Source organism: Siniperca chuatsi, linkage group LG2 (genome assembly GCF_020085105.1).
Source record: "Siniperca chuatsi isolate FFG_IHB_CAS linkage group LG2, ASM2008510v1, whole genome shotgun sequence".
Lineage (NCBI taxonomy): Eukaryota > Metazoa > Chordata > Actinopteri > Centrarchiformes > Sinipercidae > Siniperca > Siniperca chuatsi.
In genome coordinates, this window is record NC_058043.1 from 15,439,747 (window position 1) to 15,467,412 (window position 27,666).

The 27,666-nt window shown below is 41.2% G+C and overlaps 1 protein-coding gene across 4 annotated transcripts in view; it reads right to left on the reverse strand.

Moving 5' to 3' along the window:
* Positions 1-27,666, reverse strand: part of LOC122885412 (semaphorin-3F-like) — a 56,016-nt gene that overhangs the window by 2,619 nt on the left and 25,731 nt on the right. Inside the window, exons 3-18 of one of the 4 annotated variants that reach the window (XM_044216459.1) lie at positions 23,017-23,177; positions 22,867-22,929; positions 20,191-20,310; positions 18,604-18,693; positions 17,080-17,173; positions 15,398-15,517; positions 13,510-13,649; positions 11,970-12,084; positions 6,625-6,694; positions 5,683-5,827; positions 5,308-5,530; positions 4,876-4,964; positions 4,690-4,731; positions 840-997; positions 618-700; positions 5-138 (exon numbers count right to left, since the gene is read on the reverse strand). In XM_044216459.1, the coding sequence (XP_044072394.1) occupies positions 5-138; positions 618-700; positions 840-997; positions 4,690-4,731; positions 4,876-4,964; positions 5,308-5,530; positions 5,683-5,827; positions 6,625-6,694; positions 11,970-12,084; positions 13,510-13,649; positions 15,398-15,517; positions 17,080-17,173; positions 18,604-18,693; positions 20,191-20,310; positions 22,867-22,929; positions 23,017-23,177 (1,847 nt within the window). The remainder of the gene's footprint in view (positions 1-4; positions 139-617; positions 701-839; positions 998-4,689; positions 4,732-4,875; positions 4,965-5,307; positions 5,531-5,682; positions 5,828-6,624; positions 6,695-11,969; positions 12,085-13,509; positions 13,650-15,397; positions 15,518-17,079; positions 17,174-18,603; positions 18,694-20,190; positions 20,311-22,866; positions 22,930-23,016; positions 23,178-27,666) is intronic. The other 3 variants (XM_044216467.1, XM_044216477.1, XM_044216488.1) reach the window with 3 other exon arrangements.

Genomic DNA, 27,666 nt, shown 5'->3' on the forward strand with positions numbered 1-27,666 from the left:
TCACCTCTTTTCTCCTGTCGCTGTTTTCCTTCTGCAGGTGCCACTTGAGAGACACATGAGGAGACCTGGCCTGGCACTCCAGGAACGTAGTGCTGCCCTCCACCCCATACTGAACTGTCTCCAGAGTATTCTTATTGGCTATAAAACATTATGTAGAATATATTTAATGTATTTTTCCTCAGAAAATCTATAAACAACTAGATAGATAGACAGAGAACACTCAACAAGGTAGGCAAGAAATACATTTGAATAACCAGCCAATAAATAATAAAAGTATAATTTCAATATTATTCCTATTTCCATTTTATTCAATTCAATTCAATTATATTTATGTAGTGCTAATTCATAACAGAAGTTATCTCATTGCACTTTTTCTATAGAGCAGGTCTAGACCTATTCTCTAGAATCTCGAGATCTAGATCTAGGTCTAGACTCTTTATAATATTATTTACAGAGGCCCAACAAATCCCACAATGAGCAAGCACTTGGCGACAGTGGCAAGGAAAAACTTCCTTTAAGAGGCAGAAACCTTGGGCAGAATTTTAGTGGCACTATTTTTGGTTCCCAAATTGTGTGTGTACTGTATGGGCTTAATACAAAGTTAGCCTGATACTCACTGTTAGAGTTATAACCTCGGCATTGGCGGATTGGGTTGCCGTACTTTACATCCTGCCGACGGCTCCGTCTAGAAGGGTCAGATCAACAGTCAAAAATAAAAAGCTTAACTTCAACATATTTCGAAAATATTACGTACTAAAGTAAGAAAGAAAATGTCCTAGACACACACACAGACGAGTACTGTACCCATGCATGCCTGTCTATACCATCTTAATCCTCACCTCTTCTGTGAAGATGAATATCTGGAGCAGGATTTGCCGTCCCAGGCGCAGTACGGGTCTCTGGCCAGACAGCAGTCAGCGCAGGCCTCCCCGTACACATCACAGCGATGGAGAGCCAGGTGGGTCACCCCCAAGACTGATCCTACATACAGTTGTTGCTATTAAAAAATAACAGAGGTAAAGATCAGAAAAAATTGTCTAAAAGGTCTATAATTTCCTAATGATTTCCTAGAAGGATTAAAGGAAGGAACTATGTAATGTGGTACTGTTTCATTCAACAGCACGACGAATGCAAGGGTTTTCATAAGCCCCGAGTAGGTGCAATAACTACACATGAATTGGATTCTTTATATTTTATTTATACAGTTAAATGTTAAATCTTTTTTGCTCAATTGTATTTTCTGTAAGTTTTAGGTCTACCACTAAAGAATATTTTATTAATTAATTGTTTGGTCTATAAAATGTCAGAAAAAAGTGAACAATACCTATAACAATTCCCTGAAGTCTAAGAGGATGCAATTAAATTGTTTGTTTTGTCCGACCAAAGTCCAAAACCCAAAGTCAGTCAGTCAGTAAGCTGGAAGGTGTGTTCGTAGGCAGAGAGAGAAGAGGAAAGCTAAGAATGTAGGACTGACAGTAGGGACTTTGAATGTTGGGACTATGACAGGGAAGGGTAGAGAGTTGATTGACATGATGCAGAGAAGGAAGGTGGACATACTGTGTGTCCAGGAGACCAGGTGGAAAGGTAGCAAGGCTAGAAGCTTAGGAGCAGGGTTCAAGTTGTTCTACCATGGGTCAGATAGGAAGAGAAACGGAGTAATCCTGAAAGAGGAGTTTGTGAGGAATATTCTAGAGGTGAAAAGAGTATCAGACAGGTTGATGAGTCTGAAGCTGGAAATTGAAGGGGTGATGTTCAATGTTGTGAGTGGTTATGCCCCACAGGTGGGATGTGAGTTAGAAGAGAAGGAGAAATTCTGGAGTGAGTTAGATGAAGTAATGCAGAGCATCCCCAGAGGAGAGAGAGTGGTGATTGGTGCAGATTTCAATGGGCATGTAGGTGAAGGGAACAGAGGTGATGAGAATGTGATGGGCAGGTTTGGTCTTCAGGACAGGAACGCAGAAGGACATATGGTGGTAGACTTTGCAAAGAGGATGGAAATGGCTGTAGTGAACACGTTCTTCCAGTGGAGGCAGGAACATAGGATGACATATAAGAGGGGAGGTAGAAGCACTCAGGTGGACTACATCTTGTGTAGACGTTGTAATCTGAAAGAGACCAGTGACTGTAAAGTAGTGGTAGGGGAGAGTGTAGCCAGACAACACAGGATGGTAGTGTGTAAAATGACTGGTGGTGAGGAAGATGAAGAGGACAAAGGCAGAGCAGAGGACGAAGTGGTGGAAGTTGAAAAAGGAAGAATGTTGTGTAGTTTTCAGGGAGGAGCTGAGACAGACTCTGGGTAGTCAGGAAGTGCTCCGAGATGACTGGACCACTACAGCTAATGTGATCAGGGAGTGCGTCATCTGGAAAGAGGAAAGTGGACAAGGAGACTTGGTGGTGGAACGAGGAAGTTCAGGAGTGTATACAGAGAAAGATGTTAGCTAAGAAGAAGTGAGAGGACTGAAGAGAGTAGACAGGAGTACAGGGAGATGCAGCGTAAGGTGAAGGTAGAGGTGGCAAAGGCCAATCAAAGAGCTGTGAGTATGCTAGGTTGGACACTAAAGAGGGAGAGGTGGATTTGTACAGGTTGGCCAGACAAAGAGATAGAGATGGGAAGGATGTGCAGCAGGTTAGGGTGATTAAAGATAAGGATGGAAATGTATTGACAGGTGCCAGGAGTGTGATGGGAAGATGGAAGGAGAACTTTGAAGAGTTGATGAATGAGGAAAATGAAAGGGAACGAAGAGTAGAAGAGGTGACTGGTGTGGAGCAGGAAGTAGCAAAGATTAGCAAGGGTGAAGTGAGGAGGACGTTGAAGAGGATGAAGAGTGGAAAGGCAGTTGGTCCTGATGACATACCTGTGGAGGTATGGAAGTGTCTAGGAGAGGTGGCAGTGGTGGAGTTTCTGACTAGTTTGTTTAACAAGATCTTGGAGAGTGAGAGGATGCCCGAGGAATGGAGGAGAAGTGTACTAGTGCCAATTTTTAAGAACAAGGGAGATGTGCAGAGCTGTGGCAACTACAGAGGAATAAAGCTGATGAGCCATTCAATGAAGTTGTGGGAAAGAGTAGTGGAAGCTAGGCTAAGGGCAGAGGTGAGCATTTGTGAGCAGCAATATGGTTTCATGCCTAGAAAGAGTACAACAGATGCAGTATTTGCTCTGAGGATGCTGATGGAGAAGTACAGAGAAGGTCATAGGGAGTTGCATTGTGTCTTCGTAGATTTAGAGAATGACAGGGTGCCCGAGAGAGGAGCTGTGGTATTGTATGAGGAAGTCTGGAGTGGCAGAGAAGTATGTTAGAGTGGTGCAGGACATGTATGAAAGCTGTAAGACCGTGGTGAGGTGTGCTGTTGGTGTGACAGAGGAGTTCAAGGTGGAGGTGGGTCTGCATCAAGGATCGGCTCTGAGCCCCTTCTTGTTTGCTCTGGTGATGGACAGGCTGACAGATGAGGTTAGACAGGAATCTCCATGGACTATGATGTTTGCGGATGACATTGTGATTTGTAGTGAGAGCAGGGAGCAGGTGGAGGAAAATCTAGAGAGATGGAGGTCTGCTCTGGAAAACAGAGGAATGAAGCTTAGCCGCAGTAAGACAGAATACATGTGTGTCAATCAGAGGGACCCAGGTGGAACGGTGAGGTTACAGGGAGCAGAGGTGAAGAAGGTGCAGGACTTTAAGTACTTAGGGTCAACGGTTCAGAGCAATGGAGACTGTGGAAAAGAGGTGAAGAGGCAAGTGCGAGTGGAGAAAAGTGTCGTAAAAGGTGTGTTGTGTGATAAAAGAGTATCAGCAAGAATGAAAGGAAAGGTGTTCAAGACGGTGGGGAGACCAGCGATGTTGTACAGCTTAGAGACAGTGGCACTGAAGAAAAGACAAGAGGCAGAGCTGGAGGTAGCAGAGCTTAAGATGTTGAGGTTCTCTTTGGGAGTGACAAGGATGGACAGGATCAGGAATGAGTACATCAGAGGGACAGCTCATGTTAGATGTTTTGGAGATAAAGTAAGAGAGGCCAGATTGAGGTGGTTTGGACATGTTCAGAGGAGAGACTGTGAATATACTGGTAGAAGGATGCTGAGGTTGGAGCTGCCAGGCAGGAGGTCTAGAGGAAGACCAACGAGGAGATTTATGGATGTAGTGAGAGAGGACATGAAGTTAATTGGTGTGAGTGAAGAGGATGCAGAGGACAGGGTTAGATGGAGGCACATGATTTGCTGTGGCGACCCCTGAAAGGGAACAGCCAAAAGGAAAAGAAGAAGACTGTTTCAAAGAAGTTCTGAGACAGTTATTAGTTACTTGTGTTGAGTTTATAACCAGTTGTTGTTCCCTAAGAAACTTCCTTGAAAGGACTTATTGTATCATTGGAAACGTTATTCTCCATGTTATACGTAAAATAACTGCAATGATCTACCATTTGAACACTGTGTCCATTTTCCATATAATAAACACAGAATTGCACAGTCCTTTCCAGGAGTTACATATCAATTCCTTTTTCAAGACATGGTAGGAAACTATGGGAACTGTAAAGTGTTACCACATTTTGTTTTAAATTATGAAAGCTGTACCAAAATTGTATAATTTTCTTTTTTGAATGAATTACTATACACATATGTTTTCTCAGAAGTGTGATTGCTGTGCTACAATTTACTTCTTTATTTAACTATATGGTCTAAAGTACTTCAAAGTAACATACCCGTTTTGATGAAATCTTCATGGTGGTAATCGCCGTGGGAACCTGCAGTGATACAGTTAACAACAGCTTTAAATGAGCAGACAACGAATATTCAGTGTGTTATTTTTTGTCTTGGATAACAAACACAATACACATAAACATAGAAAAAGGGCAGAGAGAGAAGGAGTAAATAGAATAAGGTCAGACCTTGAAAACCTCCACTTCCTCCAAGACCAGCTCCTCTGTCTGCAAGTCATCTCTAGGCAGGACAATCACTTTCTGGACTGACCCCCGATCTGTAAAACATAATAGAGAAGCAAGTTTAACTCTGGCCCTGTTCACGTTTTGAGCCATGGACCTCTGATCTTAACTTCCTACTCAGGCTGCACTCGTTTCATCCATGCACTTAAATATCTGTTTTTTTTTTTTTAAACAGGAAACTGCTTAGAAATTTAGGTAATTCTCAATGGTTTACGATTAAGAGGCAAAGCAGATCCTCTACTTGTGTGTGAACCTGCCAGACTGAGCCAAGGCTAGAGGCCTTATACTTAACAATGAACTTCAAACTGCACAATGATGTGACTATTAGATTACTGGCCAATCATCATATAATATCAGTTAAGGCCTTAGAGCACTGACCTGTGCCCAGGAAGAGCACCTCGTAGCTCCCGTCAGCAGCTGCCACTTGGTCCACTGCAATTGTGGTGAACTCGTAGTCCACATTGGTTCTGACCACCAGGGGGCGCTTGTGCACTGGGTATACAGCATTGTACATAGTGGGGTGGTTTCTCATGAAGTTGATAACCTCGTCTGGGTAATCCTTTGTGGATTTCATGTTGGGGGTGAAAGTGCCTCCAGGACACTAATGATGAAAAAAGAGATCCAACAGTCAAACCTGCAATTTACCAAATTCCTTTTGCAGTAAAAACATGTTCTTATAAGATAGATGACAGAGAATTTAGTTTGTAATGGGACAAAAGGAGTATTTATGATTCTTTATTGTTTATAACTTACAGTGCCAGGTCGTGGGTAGGGGATCTTCCCAGTGTATGCCACCCACTGGTAATTGGGCCCCTCCTTGTGGGCAAAAGGTCCATTGAAGACCATACGGATGTCAGCCATGGAGTAGACGCACACTGCCGAGCCTTTAAACACAGATCTGGAGGAAGGCAGGAGAAAAAAGGGTGAACACACAGAGACAGCAGCTAGAGGACACAGATTAACTCACTCCCAGGGATAATTACTACGGGTGTTCTCTGAGGCTGGTAGAATCTACTTCCTTCCAGCTGGCCTCTTACAGGAACGCACTGAAACATTATGACGCACAAACACAGTCTCAAACAGACTCAACTAGAGTCAAGCTGTCTGACACACTGACATACAAACACCCACGTACTGTGAGAATCGCCAGAGCTCAGGCTCTTGCTGCTGTGTGGTGGGTGTACTATGTTTGTAACTCCTGTCATGGGCCTCTATCATTAGCACCACATGTGTTTTTATCAGCTGGGTTTAAACGTGCCTGAGGAGAGGATGGAAACAATAACAGTATTTGTTTCTCAAATACATTAATCAAGACATGTTTATTATGACTCTGTGTGCACCTCACCCTGCTTGTGTGCAGTCAGAATCTTAATTTACATGTCTGGTTGGTTCCCTTGAATTTTAATGCTGTGCGTTGAATGACAACTCGCTATCAAACCTGACCTATGAGGAACTATAGGCTCAGTCAGTCTCTCAGAGGAGCGCAACTCCCTCTGGGCTCCACATTCACAGCCTCTTTTGTCTTTGTAGCCTGAATCTGACAGGCCATACGCAAGACAGCATTTCAATATCAGAGGAAGCTGACACCTTCAGGCTGAGTGAAAATGAACACAAGCTGCAGGAGGAAACCAAAATACACCTTCCCTCCAAACTGCATGAAAGTTAGAGAGTTTGAGAAAGCTGTCAGACACTCACCCTGAAACTGAGAAGACTCCATAGATGACAGGATTCTTGGTGTCTTGAGTTGGCTGGATATACACATCTCCTAATAGATAAAGACAGAATTTATAGTAATTAGTCAATCATAAACATTGAAAAGCAGTGGTGGAAGAAGTACTCAGATCCTTAAGTAAAAGTATATTGACAACACTTAACTCCGTTACAAGTAAAAGCCCTGCATTAAAAATTTTAGGAATTATCAGCAAAATGTACTTAATGTATCTAAAGTAAAAGTACTCCTTCTGCAAAAAAATGACCCCTGTGACATATTATTTATATATGACATTGTTAGATTGTTGATAGTGATGCATCAGTGCACATGCAGAATTTTACTGTTGTAGCTAGTTATTACACCTTTATATACAGTTAGGTAGCTTAGCACCTCAGCTCAGCACCTATATCTAGGATATTTTGTTTTGGATCTTCATTTAGTACAGTGGGAGGAAATGGAGACCCGTCATCCATTTTTATACACAGTCTATGGTGAGCGGGTACCCTTCCATGGAGGCTGCCATGTTGCACCGCTGAGTTTCTAAAGTAGCCCAGAACAGACAAACCAAACACTGGCTCTAGATAGGGCCTTTTGCGAGTTTGGCGGCCACAGTAGTTTCTCCTACATGCTTGGAAGGGGAGGGTGAGGTGAGCAGTATTCAAATGGTTGCAAACTGCAATTTCACCACTAGATGCCACTAAATCCTACACACTGGACCTTTAAGTAACTGAGTAAATATTCTTAGTTACATTCCACCACTGATGAAAAAAGGCAGCTTTTCTACAGAACCATAATAACTGTCATGGTGAACGGTTAGACAAAGAAAAACACAGTATATTAAGTAAATATTAGTGTCTATGCATCAAATCATCCCAAGGCTTTATTAGTTCCCAGATTCCACCTGGTTCCAACCTAAAGTAATTGTAATTGTGACATATGGAGACTTTTCGCTTCCTAGGAGGGGGAGTTACGGGAGAGTTCCTTATGAATTGTGGTTGCCAGAGCCTCAATGAGATCCTGAATCCAAACTCTTCCAATGCTGAAACTACAGTTCCTGAGTCTCAGCAGAGAATATAAGTGAAATAGAGATCTCTGGTGAAACATGACTTTAATAGGAGCCATATGCATCCACTGACTGTGGGGTTGAGGCAGTTGTGAACCCTGCATATCCTCTGATGGCTTAATGAGAGAAAAGTGCAAGGAAAAACAATAAGGAAGAAAACTGAAATAAATTTAAAGTAGACAGGTTGAGTAGAATAACACTTCACCCGCAGTATGTTTAATGCTGTGTTTCAATGGGAAACTAGTGAAAAGGGCTCAGATCGCTTGTTTTAAATGGCCTTGAAAAGACAAGGACAACAATTACCTACAGTCAAAAGTCTTTAGAAAACACCAATTATAATAAAGAGGGATGGAATCTTATCCTCTCTTTTATAACCTGAGATCTTTTTTCATGGTTATCTGTGAAGCTAGAAGAAAGACATTAATCTGGCACACCACAGTAAGAATGGAGAACCACCCGCTCAGATTTATCTCTCAAATATCACCTGAATGAACGTGACAAGCAGCATGTAAAAGAACAAAATGTTAAGCCACCATTATGCATGTGGAATTAAGGGTGGTGAAACACATGATTTGATCCTTGTGCCCTTGACTTTAACTAGTGTGCACAAAATAAACAATAAAGGAAGCTTAAACTCACATGGCTTGTATGAAAACATAATTTCTGACTCTGCAAAAGTTGCAAAATCAACAAACTTTCCTTTGATCATGAGTTCGAAATCATTTCAGAAAAAGATCTCCTTACATGCCAAGGTATGAAAATGACAGGTAATGGTTGCACACTAAAGCATAAATTAACTTTTGGCAAACAAAGTAAAAATTGATAACCCATCTGACGCCAGTTTGACAGACCTCCTGGCTACAGAACGAGCGCAGTGAAAGAGAAAAGAAATAAATCAGCAGACATCTGGAAGAGCAGAGTTGCGTCATTGCAACTTTTGTTTCTGATGTGCTCAGATCAGACAGTCTTTGAGGCGCTCTCAGCATCACATTAGCAGAGAAACATCTCTGATTGCTGAAAGCATAGAAAGAACACAAAGAGAGGGGATAAATATGTTTTTTTTGAAAAGTAAAAACAAGAGAAAGTGAGGGAAGACAGACTATGTCAAATGACTACAGATAGTATATCATTCGCTCCTTGATACCTAGACAGGTTGAGTAGACCATTCTGCAGGATGTGCACCTAAATATGTTGCTGAAATGTTCACTTAGAATAATTACAGAGAAAACTGAAAAACAAACAAAAAGCAACAATAAAAAGGACCCATGTCTTCATATATAGTAAAGAGGTTTTGGGATTTGTGGACTAGTGACATAAAAAATAACTCAATGAACATTGTTTGACTCCATAATTACATTTCAGAAAAGGCAATAAAACTTTATCGCCCACATACATTCTCATTTTTATCTAGCAGACATTTTCATTTCTCTTGTGTCTTGTGTCTCTTTCCCTCTGCCTTTATATTCTTCCTCTACCTTGGCACAACACTGAATGCTTTCTCTTCTGTTAGCCTATGCCTCACCATCTGAATCTACTCCACTCTCTCCCCTGGGGCCTCATACAGTACAACCACTCTGATGCCTCTGCTGGGCTCCATCAGGACCAGTAGGACTGGAGACCGAACACATTTCTACCAGACTGTCTGTGGTTGTGGGAACGACGACCACAGAGCTGTGGGATGTTATAACTGCACCTCAGGACTCACAATGACCTCACCACGAGCGCTCATCTGCGCCGAGACTACAATTGACGTGCTGCGCTGCCAGTGACAGAACGCTCTTCTGTCACTGACAGAGTGCTCTTAATGCATAACATACATTTCCAACTTGCAAAGCCTCATCACAGCAGGAATAAGAGATGCTATTATACATTTAGCTCATAGATGTGCTTGATGCACAGTTATTGGGTGTATTATTTAATACTGTCACAATATATGGGCAAAATCTGAATGAAAATTATGAATGAGAGATAAACGTATGTGCATGTTGCTGGCCATCAGCTGTAGTCTATGCGGTGCGACAAGTGCAACTTGAGACACAAAAACACCCTAGAGGCCACATGTTGCATTTCATTATGGTAATTGGGATAATTGTTAGATAATTATAGTAATTATATTAACTACATTAGTTTCTACCACTTTGAATGAAATAGATGTATTAAAATTACATTTTGTACAAGAATTATGTTTAGTGACACAAAAGTGTCAGAAAAGTGCATTACATTATAGTTATTCCAAATTCATTTTTTCATTATTTGGCATTAAATCTGTTCTGTGGCTCTAAAAGTGACTGTTGCCCCCCAAAGGTGTCACACACCAGACCCTCCTGCCCAAAAATATATAGGTCATATAGGTCGTCCGTGCAAGCAGCTTATTACGACCCACGTTTATTGTTAGGCTGCGACCTCTAGTGGCCGTAGTAATTATGACGAGGGGAAAGGAGTAAGTCAGGAGCACGTTCATCCCTGACAAAACGTTTATTTAACGGAAACGGAATACTGCAATAACTCATCTACTGCACTGTTAACTATTTCCATAAATTGCACTACTTTATATTCATTGCACTACTGTTCTGCCCAGTCTAATTCATTATTGTACATATACATATACATAACAGTATACTTCTGTTTATAGTAATGCCATCTGTATATAATGTCCATAGTACCACTTGTAAAATATTTTCATAATACTGAGAGAAGGCCATTCTTTGCAGAGCCTGATGAAATTGGTTTAAATACGTGTTTAATACTACAAAATAAGCTCACGTTACAGTCACTGTCCTTGCAACATCCCAATTGAGTGTGGGAGCGTGTGGTAAATGTGGGGCGGGGTTTATATACACGTCACTGCTGATTGGGTAATACCTCTGACACTCCCACCAAATGAGAGAAAACGCACCTCAAAGCCAGTTGCACACTGTTTCGAGGAAACATGTCCTTCAACCTCTGACTCTGGTATTCTCCAGCAGTTATACATGTCGTTTTGGGAGTCATTGGCAAATGACTTACAAACAATTCTGTTCTGTTTAGGTATGAGGACGTGTTGCACGCACGGTACTCCACTGAAGGTAATCTTCAGTTTATTAATTAATTTTATGCTATTTCTTTAAAAAGCTGCCTCGTAGAAGACTTGAAACTTGATGGAGTGTTTTAATTTGAGTTTAACGTGAGTCCATCTTGTCAGCTGGAAAAGAGAGATGGCTCAAAGTAAATTTTAGCTTGCAAGTCTTTATATCATTAAATTTTGTTTGAAATTAGAGTTGTATTCCCAGTGGAAAGTAGTGAAAGATTTGCTGCTCATACCACCAGTAGCTATAATTTCAAGAATACTACAAATCCCTCCTTAATCCTGCCAGTCATGTGAATGACGGACAGACCGGGATGATCCACAGGGGGTTGGACTGATCCCAGTTCTTCATTACTTTGATTACTCTGTATGCGTGTGTGTATTTGCTTTTCTATCTCTTGTTTTTTTTTGTGAGTACAAATTCTCTGCAAAACATGTTGATGGTGAAACAGAACGATCACAGTCTTACAGTAAGGATGTTACCTACAGGAGACATGTTGATGTTCAAAGGAATAGACATGTCAAGCTTAACACGTATGAGTCAGTGATACTTTAATCTAAAGCTGCAGCTTCCATGGGATTCTTCCCAGTATTGCTATACATAAGCAGACATATGCTGCTGTAAATGCTGGTTTGCTGGGTGTGTCCCCCTATAGTGCAGTGAGCTGTTGGCCCACACACAGCAGCAAAATCTGAGTAGATGTTGATGCTGAAGGCCTTAAAATTGTAACATCATGGTGAAAGTATGCAAAGCAAATGGAGGGCAAAATGTGAAGAGAACTCTACAAATGAGAAAGTTGTTGATACCAAATCTGTCAACAAGAAGTCCATCTGGAGACCCTTGTTTTGAATTGTAGTTAAGCGGCTGTGTAAGAATTTTCACTTTCCATCTGCCAGTTTTTCCTGTCAGGTCACAGACGTGTTCATTATGTGCTTCACACTAAAGCACTCTAAGCAGATGCATTATATGTTTCCTGAGTTGTGGAATATGATCTGTAGAAACACCACATTAAGTATTTTAGGTATTTGGTGTTGAACTTTCAGATCACAAACATTGACTAGAGTGTAAATGCTCAACAGGTGGTGGACACAGGACACACCTGGTGAGGGGATGGGGTGTAAAATGTCCAGAGTTGAAAGAAAGCACCACAGATGTTCTGAAAGGCAGAATCTTACACAGGGAAATAATAATTCAAACTCACTTAGTTCATCAAAGTGTGTCTCAATGCCGTCAGCTCCAGGCACTGAGCAGATGAGTCGAGCTTTCAGAAATGTGCTCCACTTGTTGACCAGACAGCAGTGTCCGCCGTCATCATTCTGTAGGGACAAGATACACAGTAGTCATGCATCCATCTACGGGAGAAGTCTGACCAATGTCTGACACACAGCTGTATAAAACAACTGTCCAAACTAACTGCACCGGGTCTGTTGTTACTGGGCCTGCATGAATAAAGATCAGCTCTGTGTTTCAGCTTGGCCCATCTGCACAGGAGGTCAGCCAATTTCTACTGCTGAGGTAAAGCTTTGGGAAAATTATTCATGGGCTGGAACTCAACACATTTTTACAAAGACCAAAGACATACATTTGGTATCCATCTTTATCTACTCAAACATCAAGTATGGAAGAAATGTTACTGTAAAAGGGTAACATGTTTTAATATCTTCCAAAAACAAGTAGAAATGTTTTACATTGTTGTTTTATTAGCCATGCTAGTGGCATGGCTATAGGGATGATGATCTCAATGACTATTGGATTGATTGGCGTGACATTTTGTAACATTCATGGTGGCCAGAGGATACAGCCTGCTGACTTTAATGATCCCCTGACTTTTCTTCTAGCATCACAAGCTTTTTTATTGAAATTACTCTACAACTAGGATGGACTGTTGTAAAATTTGGTACAGATATTCATGGTACCTAGAGGATGAATTTTAAATAGCTTTTTTGCGCCATCACCAGGTCAAAAATTTCCGTTTGCTCAATACATAGGTTTATAACTACCTGCAAACTAATGACATTCCCATCAGCCTCAATTGTACTTTGTGTTTAGTGCTAATTAGAAAAATGTTAGCTTGCTAACATGCTAAACTAAAATGGTGAACATGGCAAACATTATACCTGCTAAAGATCTATGCTCTAGTATTGTCACTGTGAGCATGTTAGCATGATGATGAAAGCAATTAGCTCAAAGCACCGCTGTGCCTCAGTACAACCTCATAGAGCCAGTCACAGTCTTTTTAAATATATTTCCTGTAAATTACATACTTTAGGGATGCATCAAACACAGGAGCGTCTTGAGAGACATTTTTCTGAAGTCATGTACAGATCGTTTGAAAGTTTTGGACACTGTTATTATTTGTCCATCTTTAGTGAAAAACAGCACTGCACACAGCCACAGCACTACATTGCTGAGTAAACAGAGCTCTGGCTTTGTATGCATGTGTACAGATGCGGATTAAAGTAAACTCTGCCGCTCAAACATTTCATCCAGAGGAACAAAAATAACAGAATGCGTTCCAAACTTGGCTGTCGAGGCAAACAGCAAAGATTCAGTTTTCTGACTGGTAATTGTTGTGTATGTTTTGTGCTCAGCAATCACTGATGATCACGGGGAACTTCCTTTCTGGTCCTCTAAGAGACTAAGAAATGGGCAACAAACTATAACTAACCATTATGGAGACGTATAAACCTTTCAGTTGTGATGATCAACATGAGGTTTGCTTGACTGGTGTGATAACTCACCAGGCAGATCCGCCCTATCCTGGACTGGGTCATGGGACTCTGGCCCATCTCAGAGGCTTTCTCGCGGAAGAAGAAGTAGAGCTTGTCATCATTCTTCTCAGCGCTGTCTGGGATGAGGTGTGCATGGACGAATGTGGGATCTGTAGAAAAGAAAGAAGTGATGGAGAGAGCATTAACATCTTTTCAGTTCATGCTGGCATTCTTTGATGTGAATATAACAGAAATATCAAACAATTAAAGTAATCAAAGTTGTGCATATCAACCTCAACTTTGTCATATTTTATTTCTCCTTTAAAGGATAGGTTCAGATTTGTTCAAGTCTGTCTTAAAATAATACTCACATGCCCATATGTACATGGAAACTGGTAGCGGTAATCATTCCTCCTGTCCATACTGGCCATTAAGAAGTCCCTTCCTTACATGTTTCCAATGTAAATGATGGGGGACAAAATCCATAGCCCTTCTTCAGTGCACTCTAAAATCACTCTAAAGTTCCAAAGTTACAGTCTTCTTAGCTTGAAATTCCCTTTTTGTGTTTCCCTGGACATTGTTTCTTGGCTGAGCAGTGGTGAAGGGACAGTAACAGAAATAGGGAATTTTTCACTAAAAAGACCATCACCTGTACCTGTATGTATTTTTGCACAGAACTAGGTCTGTGGATTTTGTCCCCCATCAGTTACAAATGATTATAGCAAGCAAAAACTGTTTCAATGTACATATAGGCACCTGACTATTGTTTTAAGACAGACATGAAAAAATGTGAACCTATCTTTTAACTGTCCCTGAAAGCAGTAGACCCTGAAGAAAAATACTTTGAGATGGGTTACATAGTTGGGAGCATCCTTTCAAGTCATATCCATGGAAACAAGTGAGGTCTTAAGTCCTGTTTCATAGCACATTTTAGCCTCTTGGGGCCAAACACCCTCACTAACTTGATGTGATGACAGTGAACATGTTACAGTATGTATGACTGAAGTCTGCGAGGGCTCAGTCTCCAAGTCTAAAAGGTGAAGATTTGGATTTAGCCACAGACATCATTGAAACTCTGATGCTGGATGAGACAGAGGTCTATTGAGAATGATTACTGCTGTAAATAATAGTATCCCGGAGCCCAGAACACTTTAACTGTCCAAAACCCACCCCTTTATTTCTACCTAGTGACAATGCTCAATATGGCATCACAGTGCGCTCCCACTGGCTGACTTACTGGGTCACTGCTGGACATGCAACACAGGGTGCCCCTCCCCACTGTGACCGACCAAGGTCCCAAATGAGGACAAACCAAAACCAGGAGGAGGGGGGGTAACCAGGAACCATGTAATGGGGGGAGGGGAAATATCCGAGGGATTTCACATGGCTGATTAACAGGACTCAGGTGTCCCGATTCAGTGAACCACCAGGGGACTGTTGTCAGGGCAACAGGGTCAGAGGAAAATCTGGGAGCCAGCAACACTCGGTAAGATTGTGACTAGTTTGGCAACATCAACTGAAAGCACCCGACCAACATTTATAACGCTGTGACAATCATGGTTCATTAGAGGGCGGAGGCTACTGTGAGTCATTATTGACATTCAGTAATTTCCCGCTGCTACACTACTGACCCTACGGTCAAACTCTGCAGGCATGCAGTCACCAATTAGCATAGTGCATTTTATACTTTGAGTCAAATGATGTGGTCATGTGGAGCAGGCTGGAAAGATCAACAATCTCATTCCTAGACGACACGGCTCTAGGAATGGATGATGTGCAGGGCGGTTTTTGAAGTAACATATGGGAATTTGGGTGAAACATTACAGCAATGTACTTCAGGAGCTGAGGAATAAATTAAAAACGATCAGGACAGAGATAAGTGAAAGGCTGCAGAACAAGCAGTGAGTTGAGACATTACCGTTTAACCATCTGGAGTTGTACTGATCAGTGCGCATGGCTGTCTGCTTCCCCAGTGTACGGAAGATAGCAGAGTCTGTTCCCATGAAATCAATGTAGACTCCTGCATACAGCTCTCCATCTGTCAGTCACAGAGAAAGAAGGGTGTTGCGGAGGTGAAGTCATGACGGATGAAAAATGTTCAGGTTAAAGTAAAGAACACGTTGTCTATCACGTCTGATTGAAACTTCATTAAAAAGTTGCATCATCCCGCCGTGTTTCATCTAAATCAGACTGGTGGCACGCACAGCAGCTGTAGCTATTCACAGTTGTATGTTTTTACTCTGCATGATGATTATAATTTCTCTGTAATCTTTTAAAAACCACAGCACAGTGCCAAAATACATCATACTTTAAAAATCTCATCAAACCAGGTCCAGTATCAGAAATGTCACGTTTGGGTTAAAAATGTTGAAATCACAATTATGTTGCAATCATACTTATATCACACTCATTTGGCCAATCAGTGTAAAAAAGGACAGCTGTATTTACACAATTTCATGTCAGCCTCCCCATCAGGCCTGTTAGTGCAATGTTTTTAAAGTGTCATCACTCCAAATTTTGACAAAATTAGACCCTCATGCAATCATGTCTGATGTCAGACAAGGTCATTTCTGTGCATGAAAAAAGTTGAAACTTAAGAGTCTCTACTGGCTATCTGTTGTAGTGATATTTTAAGGAGGTAAGTTAGAGTTCCCAAGAAAAGCAGTAAGTGTAAACAATAACTCCTAACGCCTAAACCACGGGAATTCCAGCTTCCTCTGTTGTCCTCAGTGTGGTATGTCTCTGTCTGCTAGTAATCTAAAACAACCTGCAGCTGATTTTTTTGGTGTTATAGTTTTGCTCTGGTCAGCTGGAATTGAGCTGACATAGCGTAGCATAGCGTAGCAAAAGACAGGGTCTCTCTCTCTCTTTCTCTCTCGCTGTCTCTCCCTCACACACAGACACAAACACATGCATACAGGGCAGGAGGTCACTGATCAACAGCCGTGTCTGACCACTTGTAAGCTGCTGACAACAAAAGACCACCCACTGAAGTGAGAGCACACGCATCAGTTTAGTAAAACAAGTAAACATGATAAAACTATAAAAACTATATAACTGTACTAGCACTAAAATGACACAAATTGGCGCAACATGCCAAAAATTCTCTGGTTGCAAATGGCACTGCATGTGCATGCAAATGTGAGGATTTGCTGATTTTCTCATATGATTGTAAAGTGAAAGTGTTTGGGTTCTGGACTATTGGTTGGACAAAACATATTTAAAAACATCACCTTGGGGTCAAAACATTTTTACTGGGCATTTTTTCACAATTTATTTACATTTCACATACTAAATGATTCATTTAGAAAATAATGTGCAGATTAATAATCAGAGGAGCTTATTACCCTGGGGGCAGCTACTGTAACAACCGACAAAGATTTTCTTAAGTAAACACTATCAAAAACTGAAAGAAAATATTTAAATTCAATCATGTAGAGTTTTACAGAATTAACGTGGTTACAAACAATCCTTTTGAGGCATGAACAGAAAGTGAACTGACTAAAACCAAAGACAAATTGCAGAACTTCTTTGTTTTCCACAGATAGCTATTTAAAGCTGCCTGTACACGTTGAAGGAAAAAAAAAAGCAGGGACTTACTGATCAAAGCAGAGACACTGTTAAGTTTGGGGTCATAAGGACATTTTCCTTTCCCAGAATCCACTTTACCAGGTTCAAGCCGGAAAATGTATTCCTATAATGGTAAAGAATAAGGAAAAACATCATTAATAATTTACTTGTAGCCTTTTTTATTTGGTAACAGATTTATTGTGTTTAAGAAATCGTTTTGTGTGTGTGTGTTGGAGGGTTATTCTTTGAATACAGCATGTACAAGGCACTTTGAATATACTTAGATGTTAAAAGCAATAGCATCAAACTAATAATGTGATCAGGTTAGCGACACAGTAACAATGGCGAGGTGTGAGCTGCGACCCTACAGGTGCTGAAAAACAGACTCCCTCACAGCACTATTGGATCTGCTGAGGGGAACAAAGAGCATACAAAGCCAGTTATCTGTGAGATGGAGAGGTGGAGGAAAATGCTGAGAGCAATCCAAAACTCATCCACCATGCTTCTGATGTTAGTGGCTCAAACAAGAATTCATTATTCCACAGTGCAAGAGGACATCTTGAACATCTGTGTCAACACTGGGTATGTGTCTACATGGAGTTTTGTCGGGTACTTCAAAGCTGGCTGATGTTGTCTGACAGGTAGGAAATATGTAAGGGAAAGCAGAATAATGTCAAAGCTGCGTTTTTAACCCGTTCTTGGTTATTGTTTCAGTAACAACATTAAGTACGACTCAAAAATATGTGTGTGGATGAAAACCATTTAGAAAAAACAATAAATCAACCTTTAAGGTGATAATAACCGCTACGCTCAACAACTTTGTATATTTGACTGAAAGACCAAAAAAATCCCCAAAACAGTTTTCAAATTATTATAATTACTATCTGCATTATTAAAACTCCCCAAAACTTTGTTTTTCTATGACATTAATTTTCATGGCTATTAAGCATCAGTAACAAAAATCCTACGTTATAATTTATTAAGCGTTTAATACTCAAAAACACTCAGCTATTATGCCATGTGGTTTTATCAGCTTTGACTGACAGTGCTGCTGATGTTGCTAAACTTTTTGCACAGAAGTATGTAACATAACCTTTTGGCAACTAAGCCCCGCCCACCTCAAACCAGTGAGAAACGCACAGACAAAAATACAAATATAAAAATATTTCGTCAAACCCCCTCCCCCCCAAATTGAGCCCATCACTCAGTAAGAATCTGATGGATAAAATCTGTTTTCAGGGCCTTTAAAGGCTCCACTAGCATGAGAAAAGTACATTTACAAAGCATTATTTTGTGTTGAGTGCTGTTGGAGGGAAGCATGTTTCACATTTGTACATTTGCAAAAACATATTCATAGTTCATATTTTGATAGTAGAGGTTTTTGGAGATTCAGCAGTTCAGCAAGTTCAGCTGTTTTGTTGCTCCAAGATCTGTGAAAACCAGTTTCTTTTTGGATATCTGTGTTATCCCTACTATTCCAACTGAGACTGAAAATTATAGTATTCCAGGTGGGCACCAAACTTAAGAGCCTTTACAAAACTCCCTTCAGCCCACCTTCGCCTCCAAAGGCTCTGATGTAGTGCTGTAGTCTGCTGCCCGACTTGTTCTCCCTCCAGATTGGGGTGCCTGTAGGTAGTGGGACCCCTAAAACAGAGACATGGCACAGTGGGCCATCTCATTACGACATTCGACAGCCCAGAACAAAGTGAATTTAACCTGATGATGACCATGACATAAACAGAAGAGGAAAATAGTGCAAAAATGAAGGACCGGAAAAAACAAGTAGACTCGACGAAGATGAACAATTCTGAAAAATGGAAAGAAACATATCAAAGTGAAGGTCAAAGTAGCGTGAAGAGAGCCCAGTGGGTGACATTAATCATTTAGTAACCATGTTGGATTAGACTCCGTGTCATGCAAACACAGCTGCAAACTCCATGCATAAACCATGCAGTGCCAGGAAAGAAAACAGAAAAGGAAATGCAACAAAATGAGACAAGCAATAATTGAAAACATTACATTACATTACATCCAGCAGTATCAAATACAGTAAAGGATAGAACAAATTAAAACAAATACAGGAATTTAGATTAATTTTTATTGTTATTAGTCTTAATGTTCAACATACATGACTGAATCACACTCCTAAACTTAACAGTATAGTTTGGATTTTGAAGTTTTTCCCTAAATGTGTAGGTTTTTGATGTAGAAAACGACCGGATGACACAGACTCTGCAAAAGGAGCTCTGAAACAGCATAAAAAGAAAGCAGGAGGAGCGATGCAGTTAAAGGAAAAAGTTTGCAGTTAGGGAAAAAGTCGAGAGTCAACTGAGGACTAAAAATGTGTGAAGCCCTCTGTGTGCCAAGCGGAAGAATTTCTGAACAATTGGTTTCTGTTTACATCTACTCTTGCTGAAGAAAATCTTTACAGTGTGAACTAACATAGCATTTAGGCCTTTGGGGAGAAGCTGAATGACAAGACTGACCTTTACACTGAAATCGGAACCCTCCATTTGAACAGTGAGACTAAACAGGCAGAGTGGTGAATGTAAGTGTGTGGACTGTAGCCGGTCCGGCAGCTGCTGCAGCCCTGCGTGGCTGTCGTTCTGGAGCGATGGAGGGATGGAGGGATGGAGGAAGGGACAGAGGGAGGGGTGAGCTACAAGGCTGATGATGGATGAGAGGCTCCATCAGTAATGATGGCCTTTCGGAGGCTCTCAGTCAGAGAGAAAGACAGGCCACTGCTGTGTATAAACAGGCGGGAAGGGGGAGGGGTGGGCTACAAGGTATTTGGTATAGATATACTGTCAATGTGCTATTCCCAGCGGTAAGAGAAGATTGGTGCCTCAACGATCTCTAAGAGACTGCAGTTAGGTACCTCACCAACAGCAATTTTGCAATAATAATAGAGATCTAGAGAGAACTGGCCATGAGCTTTTTTTCTTTGACCGTGAAACAGCACGAATCGATGAAAAGTAAGAGGTGGAAAATGATGGAAGAGAAGCAGAGCCCATGAAACTGAGGAGCAAGAGCAGAAGGAGATTCTCTGACCCCTGATTGATTGACAGATACGGTTCTTAAAAGAAGTGGAGGGTGAAGGTCAAAATGTCTCCACGGCTGCCTGGCTGTGTCTTTGGTTACCTGCGACCTGCGTCCTCGGTCCACGTAGGTGCAGATGGGGTTGTATGCGCCTGTTCCACACACATACAGGTGGGTCCGGTTCCACGGCTCAATCAGACGGATGAAGTTTCCACATTCCCCCTGAGGGAGAACAAAACAAAACCCAACAGGATTAGAGACTTAGGTTAAAGAAAAAGAATTCTGATCACGAAAATGCAACGGAAAAAAGGGTTACATAATACATAATGCCCCACTGATGGTTAATAACCCCTCTGCCTGGCTTAAAACCATCACATCTATCATTGCCGCTGTTGGCTGGCTTGTGTTTGGCAGCTCTGTTCCCTGGCTCTGTGTGTCGGCCTGGCCCGGGCTTCAGATCAGACCACACTGTCAGAGGGAAAAATGTTTCCAAACACCATATAACTGTGTGGCAGAAACCAAGAAAAGCAGTGCATCTGAGCTGTGAAGTGTGTTTGCTATGGGGATTGAGGGTAAAACCAATTCAATGTTCTGTCAGACTTGACAACTGAAAAACATTTTGGTTAGACCAAACAAGACTGTTGAGTGAAAATTTGGCTTTTTAGACAAGAAAGAGATTTTTAAAATCCAATTAGGGTTTTTTAGAAGAAGACATAAAGCCATTCTTGTTGTTGTGAGCTTTTTAAAACCTCAACATCAATGTGGTTTATTTAGAATTTTAATTATTTAAGTGCTAAGAATTTAGACGAAGACACCACTTTTCTTTTTGGAGTGCAGACAAAGAGGAGCTGCTGGTGAAAACAACTCTGTGCTCTCGAGGTCTGCAGCTTTCTAATCTCTATTTGTCTGACCAGCTGTCTGCCTTCCTGGTCTCAATCCACCCAAATCAAAACTCCAACTACAGAAGTGTACAGGCCGATGATATCTGTTCAGATTTGTCCATCATGTCGGCTGCTAGTGACAGCTGGCGAAAAAGGGAAAGGATGTACCAAGCATAAAAAAAAAAGATTGTATGCAGGATGGGGGATGAGCCATTTTTGGCAGATTTTAGCAACACGACAGATGCACAAGCCAGAGGTTTGAAAGGATGTGTTTTTTGTGTGTGTGTGTGTGTGTGTGTGTGTGTGTGTTTACGCATATGGGCCTGCGTGTATTATTCAGCGCACAGTTGTGCTCCCCCACAGAGAGCACAGTGGGGATGATTGCCTTTGACCCCCTGCCTGAACCGAAATCCCCTCTGAATTGCTTTTGAATTGTCATCATCTGTCATTCCCTAAAGAGTGGCCACGTTTGCCAAGATGTCTCCCGGTAGCCAATTTTATTTCTTATTTTAGCAATGAAATTTCAAACCCACCTCTGACACACACACACACACACACACACACACAAAGGCTGATACATGCACACATGAACATACAGAGGCCAATACGATGTAGCCAGAGGCGGTGAGAGGCGCGGGTCACCAAACACGCATAAATGAACATTCCAGTTGGATAAACAGCAGCCTGCGCTCTCTACCAGCAGGGGAGAACAGAGTTATTAGCCAGAGCCTCATCACCGGCTTCTGCCAGCGTTCACCCCTAACATGGGTGAGATGAGTGTGTGTGTGTGTGTTTCGGGGGGGGTCAGAATGAGTGAACAAAATCAAAAGAGTAGGATCTGGTTTTTATATGAATTTCAATGATGAGTTTCCTTGTGGTGGCTGCACTGGCGGCGGCTGTGTTTGAATGTCTGAATTGTATTAACACTTCAGACAGGCCTCTAGCTTCCAGTGGCTAATTCATTTTGTCTGCCAGTCTGGACAACACAGGGTAAAATAATTAGTGTGCAAAAAAGAAAATTAGATTATATGTAAAAAAAAAAACAGAATAGAAATATCTAGAATATGTATGAGATATGTGGGCTAGTGCATGGAATATGTTTTCAGCTTTCAATGAAGACGACTGAATGTTGCATGTTCAAAGTTCCTGCTGGAGCTTAATTGGTGGCAGCTGTATGCAATCAGCAATCAGGGATGTAGAGACAGTAAATAAGAGCTTCACAGTTAGTCACACATTGGAAGGTGTCCTTTAAAATGTCCTCCGCTGACCCCAGTGCCATATTCAAATCCCAAGTGTCGCCAAAAGGATGCACTGACAACACACTCATGACTTTTACACAAGGGGTATCACCAGATAAAATGATGTTAAAATGTGCAGCAGGTCTAAAAGCACGACGTTTTACAGCGGTGCTTTTATCAGCTGGTACATTAGGGGTCTGTTACTCCTGCAGTACTTGGTCTTGAGGGTTGATAAATTGCCTGAAAGACTTGTAGGTCACCAGCATGGGACTTTAAATTAGGGCTGCAACTCATGATTTATTATTGACTAATCTGTCCATAATTTTTTCGACTAGCTTATTAATCATTTAGTTCATAAAATGTTCGAAAATAGTAAAATAAACATCGAGCACAATCTCCTAGACCCCAGTGTGACATCTTGAAATGCTAAAACCCCAAATGTAATCAATTTACAATAATATAAAATAGAGAGAAACAATAATCCCTTATATTTGAGAAGCAGGAACGAGGAAATGTTTGGCATTTTTGCTTAATAAGGACTGAAATGATTATTAAATCAGCAAAATTGTTGGTAATTAATTTTCTGTCAATTGATTAACTAATAAACTAATTGTTTCAGCACTCCTTTTAATTTTATATCACGTTATTTGAATACTTACATTGGTGTCTTTCCCTGACAGGATGCATTCAGTCTTCCTCTGGGGGGCAACAGGCCAGTGGATCTGACAGGGAGAGATCAACAAGCTGGTTAAGATGTAAACTTATGCAGAGCTCAATCAGGATTATTGTTTGTGCGGGACATTTCTTACTATGAGCGGCTCCTTGTTGATGTCATGCAGATCAAGAGAGAGGATATAATCTTTGCTGCCCACATACATGCGGTCGTGGTCCTCATCCATGCGAAGGATCCGATAGTCGGTTGAGTTCAGCAAAAAGGAGAAGTGGTGAGCAGTGCCGGTGGACTTTACCTCTATAAAGAAGCAAAAAGAGTGGAGAAATATATGGTTTTTACAAAACTGTAGTAGAAAAACACACAATAATGTTGGGAAACACAAACCACGGACATGGTCACAAGAGATGTGTGTAGGCTGCTTATTTTTGCCACAGAGATGCCCTTTGGTTTGAAATCTAAACCACATACACAAACACAGTATGCTAATGATACACAAAATCTTCCCTCAGACTCTCCTAAAATTAATTTAAAGGAGCTGTTTGTTCTTTTTTTTTTCTTCAGCACTACAATTACATCCTGCCATTATGGGGTTATGGACTGGCTAAATCTGGTTATGACAGGTTTGACAAAAGCAAGGAGGCATACAGTAAATCTCACAAGAGTCAGAACTGAACGGAAACAGACAAGCAATACATCACTGGATGCTGTATAGCGACAGAAAGGTGTCAAGAAAACTCTAAATGACCATTAATTTTGGCCTGTGCTGTTTTTTCACACTGGCTTCCTCCAAAAAGCCAAATAGCAGATGATGTTCAGGACCTGGCATTCTCACCCTGGCTTTCCTTCACCATTTTCAAATTCTATCGAGCTGTGGTGGAGATGATGGCCTTCCTTCACTATAATCTCTTCTTGTGAATTCTCCACTTCAGTTGCAGCAGAGAAGATGCCGGCCACTCCCAGGCTTAGTCTCACATCATATCATACATAACATTGTCACATCCTTCCCCCCATATCACTGTTAAAACTATTTTGAAATAAAACTTCTCTCAAATGGCTCACATACTGCTCAGGGCATATCGCTCGTGTATGAGTGTGAGTTTAAGTTACACTTGGGGTGTGAGGGGGAGATAAGTGGAGATCTGGTGTACGGAAAGCAGCTTTTTCTCCCGGTCCTCCCATTACCTCCCAAGCTGTTAGAGAATCTGATAGGAGGTCTCTCGCTTTCTCTTGCTCTCTTTCAAACTACGCTTGGGAATGTGGCGCTTGAGAAAGTTGAGCCTGCACTTGTGCTGTTCTATTTGCAGAGAAGAGGACCAGATAGAGGACCTGTTCATGTTCCACTTCAATGGGACCAGACAAACGCCTCTACTGTTCTCCTCAGCCAAGTCCGAGACTCACTGATGATGAGAAAGACTCCCTGAAACAGCTTTTCTTGACCAGGAGAAGACAGAACGTCTTGTTACTTTACAGAAATAAAAGACAGTATGATGTTCTCTACCTGCACAGAACATCTTGAAATACTGACACAAATCCTCTGCCAGAAAGCTTCTCAGCTGCTGGTTTGCTGAGCTCCTTCAGAAACTATAAAATGCTGCCGTCACGGTGCAGCATAATGGTAAGCAGTCGGGTGGATAAGGTAGTAAATAGGAATAGACATGGCTGTCATCCGGGTAATTCTCATAAGTTGCCTCCAAACACATATATTTTAATACTCGTTCTCACTCTCATGGACAGAGAATTATAGTAGGCCTGGGCGTTTATGGACTGTCAGTGGAATCATATTGTGGTGATGTGACTGTATCCAGGTATTGTTTTACACATCTGTAGAGATCTATTAAAATTATTCAAATGATTCAAAGCCAATTTAAAGTTAAATACTAGGAAAATTAGTTACGGAAGTTTGTTTTACACGTGTTTTCTTTCTGTCTGCTTAATTGAATTGAACATAAATATCATATTATATGATATTTAAAGCTGTAATCCCAAAGTTTTTTTATGAAATCAAACTCCATTTGTGATGCTATTTTTGGCAAGCATTTTTTTCATAAATACCCATTCAATGTATTTAACATCTGTAATTACCTCTCTTTATAGTGGGTTTCATTGTTAGTGGCAGAGTTCCATTCCCATGTGGAATTCATATTGCCTACAGAAAATGATGGGTGCATGCAGCATTACTGTTTGTAATTTTATATCTTTAATATCAGCCCCACTGTTTACTGTTCACTCTCTTTACACCACGTCAGAGCTCTATTTAGTTACTGGGTGTCGCTAAATCAACCAGAACTGAAATTGAATTGATATTGTTTCCAACCATATCACCCAGCCCTAGGTCAGAGCAAATGAACGAGTACAGTAAAGTAGGACACAGGTGCAGGCGGTGACAACAACGTGATGATGAATCACAGCTCCACTGGATGTCCTATGTTAAGTATGTATGCACGTGCAAAAACAGTACACACACACATACAAGCATAGAGAACATCCTAAAAACAGTACATCTCCATTCTTTCTCCATAAACATCCCGTCTCGTTTTCCACCCTTGTCTGCTTGTCAGCCACACACTCAGCCAGCTAGCTGCTCTGGCAGGCCCAGCGGTCGAACGATACTGGAGCTTCAGGGACATCAGACGTCACCAGCTGACATCCAACATTTATCACCTCTGCACTCAGATTCACACTCAGGGGCATCTGAACGGGAGCCTGCTGGTGGTGACTGTCCGTCACAAGTCCAACACCGGTTAGGTCACCGAAAAGTTCAATGAGAGTGGTGAGACAGACAGACGAGACAGACTAGACAGGCAGACAAACAGATAACCTACTACGTTATAAATAAACATTCATCAAAACACATTATCAGTTCACAGCAACCGACTTTTAGCGTCTGACAGCCTGTCATCTTTCTCCCTCTCTTCTAGTCTCGGTCTTCGATTCAGGATCACTGGATCAATAACTATCACTTTTGGAGCGGACCTAATTTCATCCTGACAAAAATTACCTGAATGATCCACATATCATGAAAAAAACAAAAAAATAGTAGCAAGTGAGGTCCAAAGTCATCTCTTGATCAAAACCGAATACAAAGAAACACATAGTACAAGATCATTTTCAGTTTGAGTAGCAGCAATGACATTACTTATACATTTTTTTTTTGTCAGTTAACAAAATACACAAATCAGGTTCTAAATTATTTCAAAATAAACTGTGTGAAACACAGAATATTCAAAATAGAATAATTATCTTGTTTCAGAAAATTTGCAGACTGCAAATTATATCCAATTGTGGTTTGGGCAACTTTTAATCATTCAACAACCATATTAAAACACACTGGAAAAATTAAGCAAGAACAAAGCTAACTGCTGTTGAGAGACCACTAACACAATTATATGAAAAGAAGAAACCTTTTCATGGAAGTCTGCATATTTCTAATAGCTAATTGTACTGTACTGGTAATCTAAGAAGCAAGGCCTGGCCAAAGTGTAAAAACAGTGGGCCAAGTCAGCCCTGTAATTAAACTATAGCAAATTGCACTGTAGGATATCATAATGTATGGGACATAACGGGGGGAATCATGAGTTAACCAGGACTGCTTGTCTCTTACAAAAATATCCTAACATCTACAGCACATGGGACACATTCCAAAGCACATTGAAAGCCTACATAAATACTACATGTCCTTTCAGCTAAAATACAATGATTCTATTATAATTATACTGTACATTAACTCTTTTCATCTTGCCATTTAAGTCTGTGAAAATTATGTGGCAATCTTGCGCTCGGGAGAAATACTACATCTTTGCGAGGCGAGACATGCTAAAACACATTTTCTTTGAAATAATGCCTGTGGCGTGGTGAGATAAGGAGTAAGGTATGATAACAGTCCACCTCAAAGTGCTCATATGCTTTATTGTCAGCACAAATTCATTTTCTCAGACACATTCCTGTGTCAGCTCAGGCTAAATTGCCCATGCCTCTGAAGCCAAGACAAATGTTACAAAACAAAGCACAGCCTTGACATCATGTTAAATGGTTGAATATATAACCAGCTGGTAAATTCAGCAATGATAGGGCACAAGTGTCTGTCTATAAAGACCACAGGATCTGGTGTAAATCACAGTTTCCCAGCAAGGTCTTTGTAATCACTACCAGACACACAGGCAGACAGAGTTAAATTGTCTTTTTTCTTTTTAGTGTGTGCATGTGGAATAGTCTTCAGTTTGTTGAAGATCTTTTTTGTTGGATAAGACCCAATCTGTTCCTACTACTGCCCCAGAATATGAATGACATATGCTGGTAAAGTGAGCCTGTAGTCTGTCCACCTGTTGATGTGATCCCTCTTCTCTGCTCTGTACTGCAGCCAAGGTATGTAGTCTTTCGGCAAAGCTTTGTACCTTGGTGTGGTTTTCCTGGGTCATCCTCAAAGGGACATAAGGGACCTCTGTTTTGTATCTGTAAGGAGATGATGGAAGACACAGCTCCCAGACACCGCTGCCACTTCTTTTCATGCCACTATCAGCCTTGCAGAGCTCCCCCTCTTCCCCATCAGTGCATGTGTGTGTTACTGGTGAAAGAGAAGGGGGGTTCTGAGGAAGCAGGCAGCAGAAAATCCCACATACCTGCCCAGGCATCCCCGGCATGTTGTCTGAATTCCCCAATCTACTCATGTTCACATTCTCATAAAGTAGAGGTGTGGCCCCACCTTGCTGCAGCTTGTCTGCAGCCATGCATGCACTGATGTGTCCCTATGTGGATTTTATTTATCAAGTAATGGACACACATAGCTTAT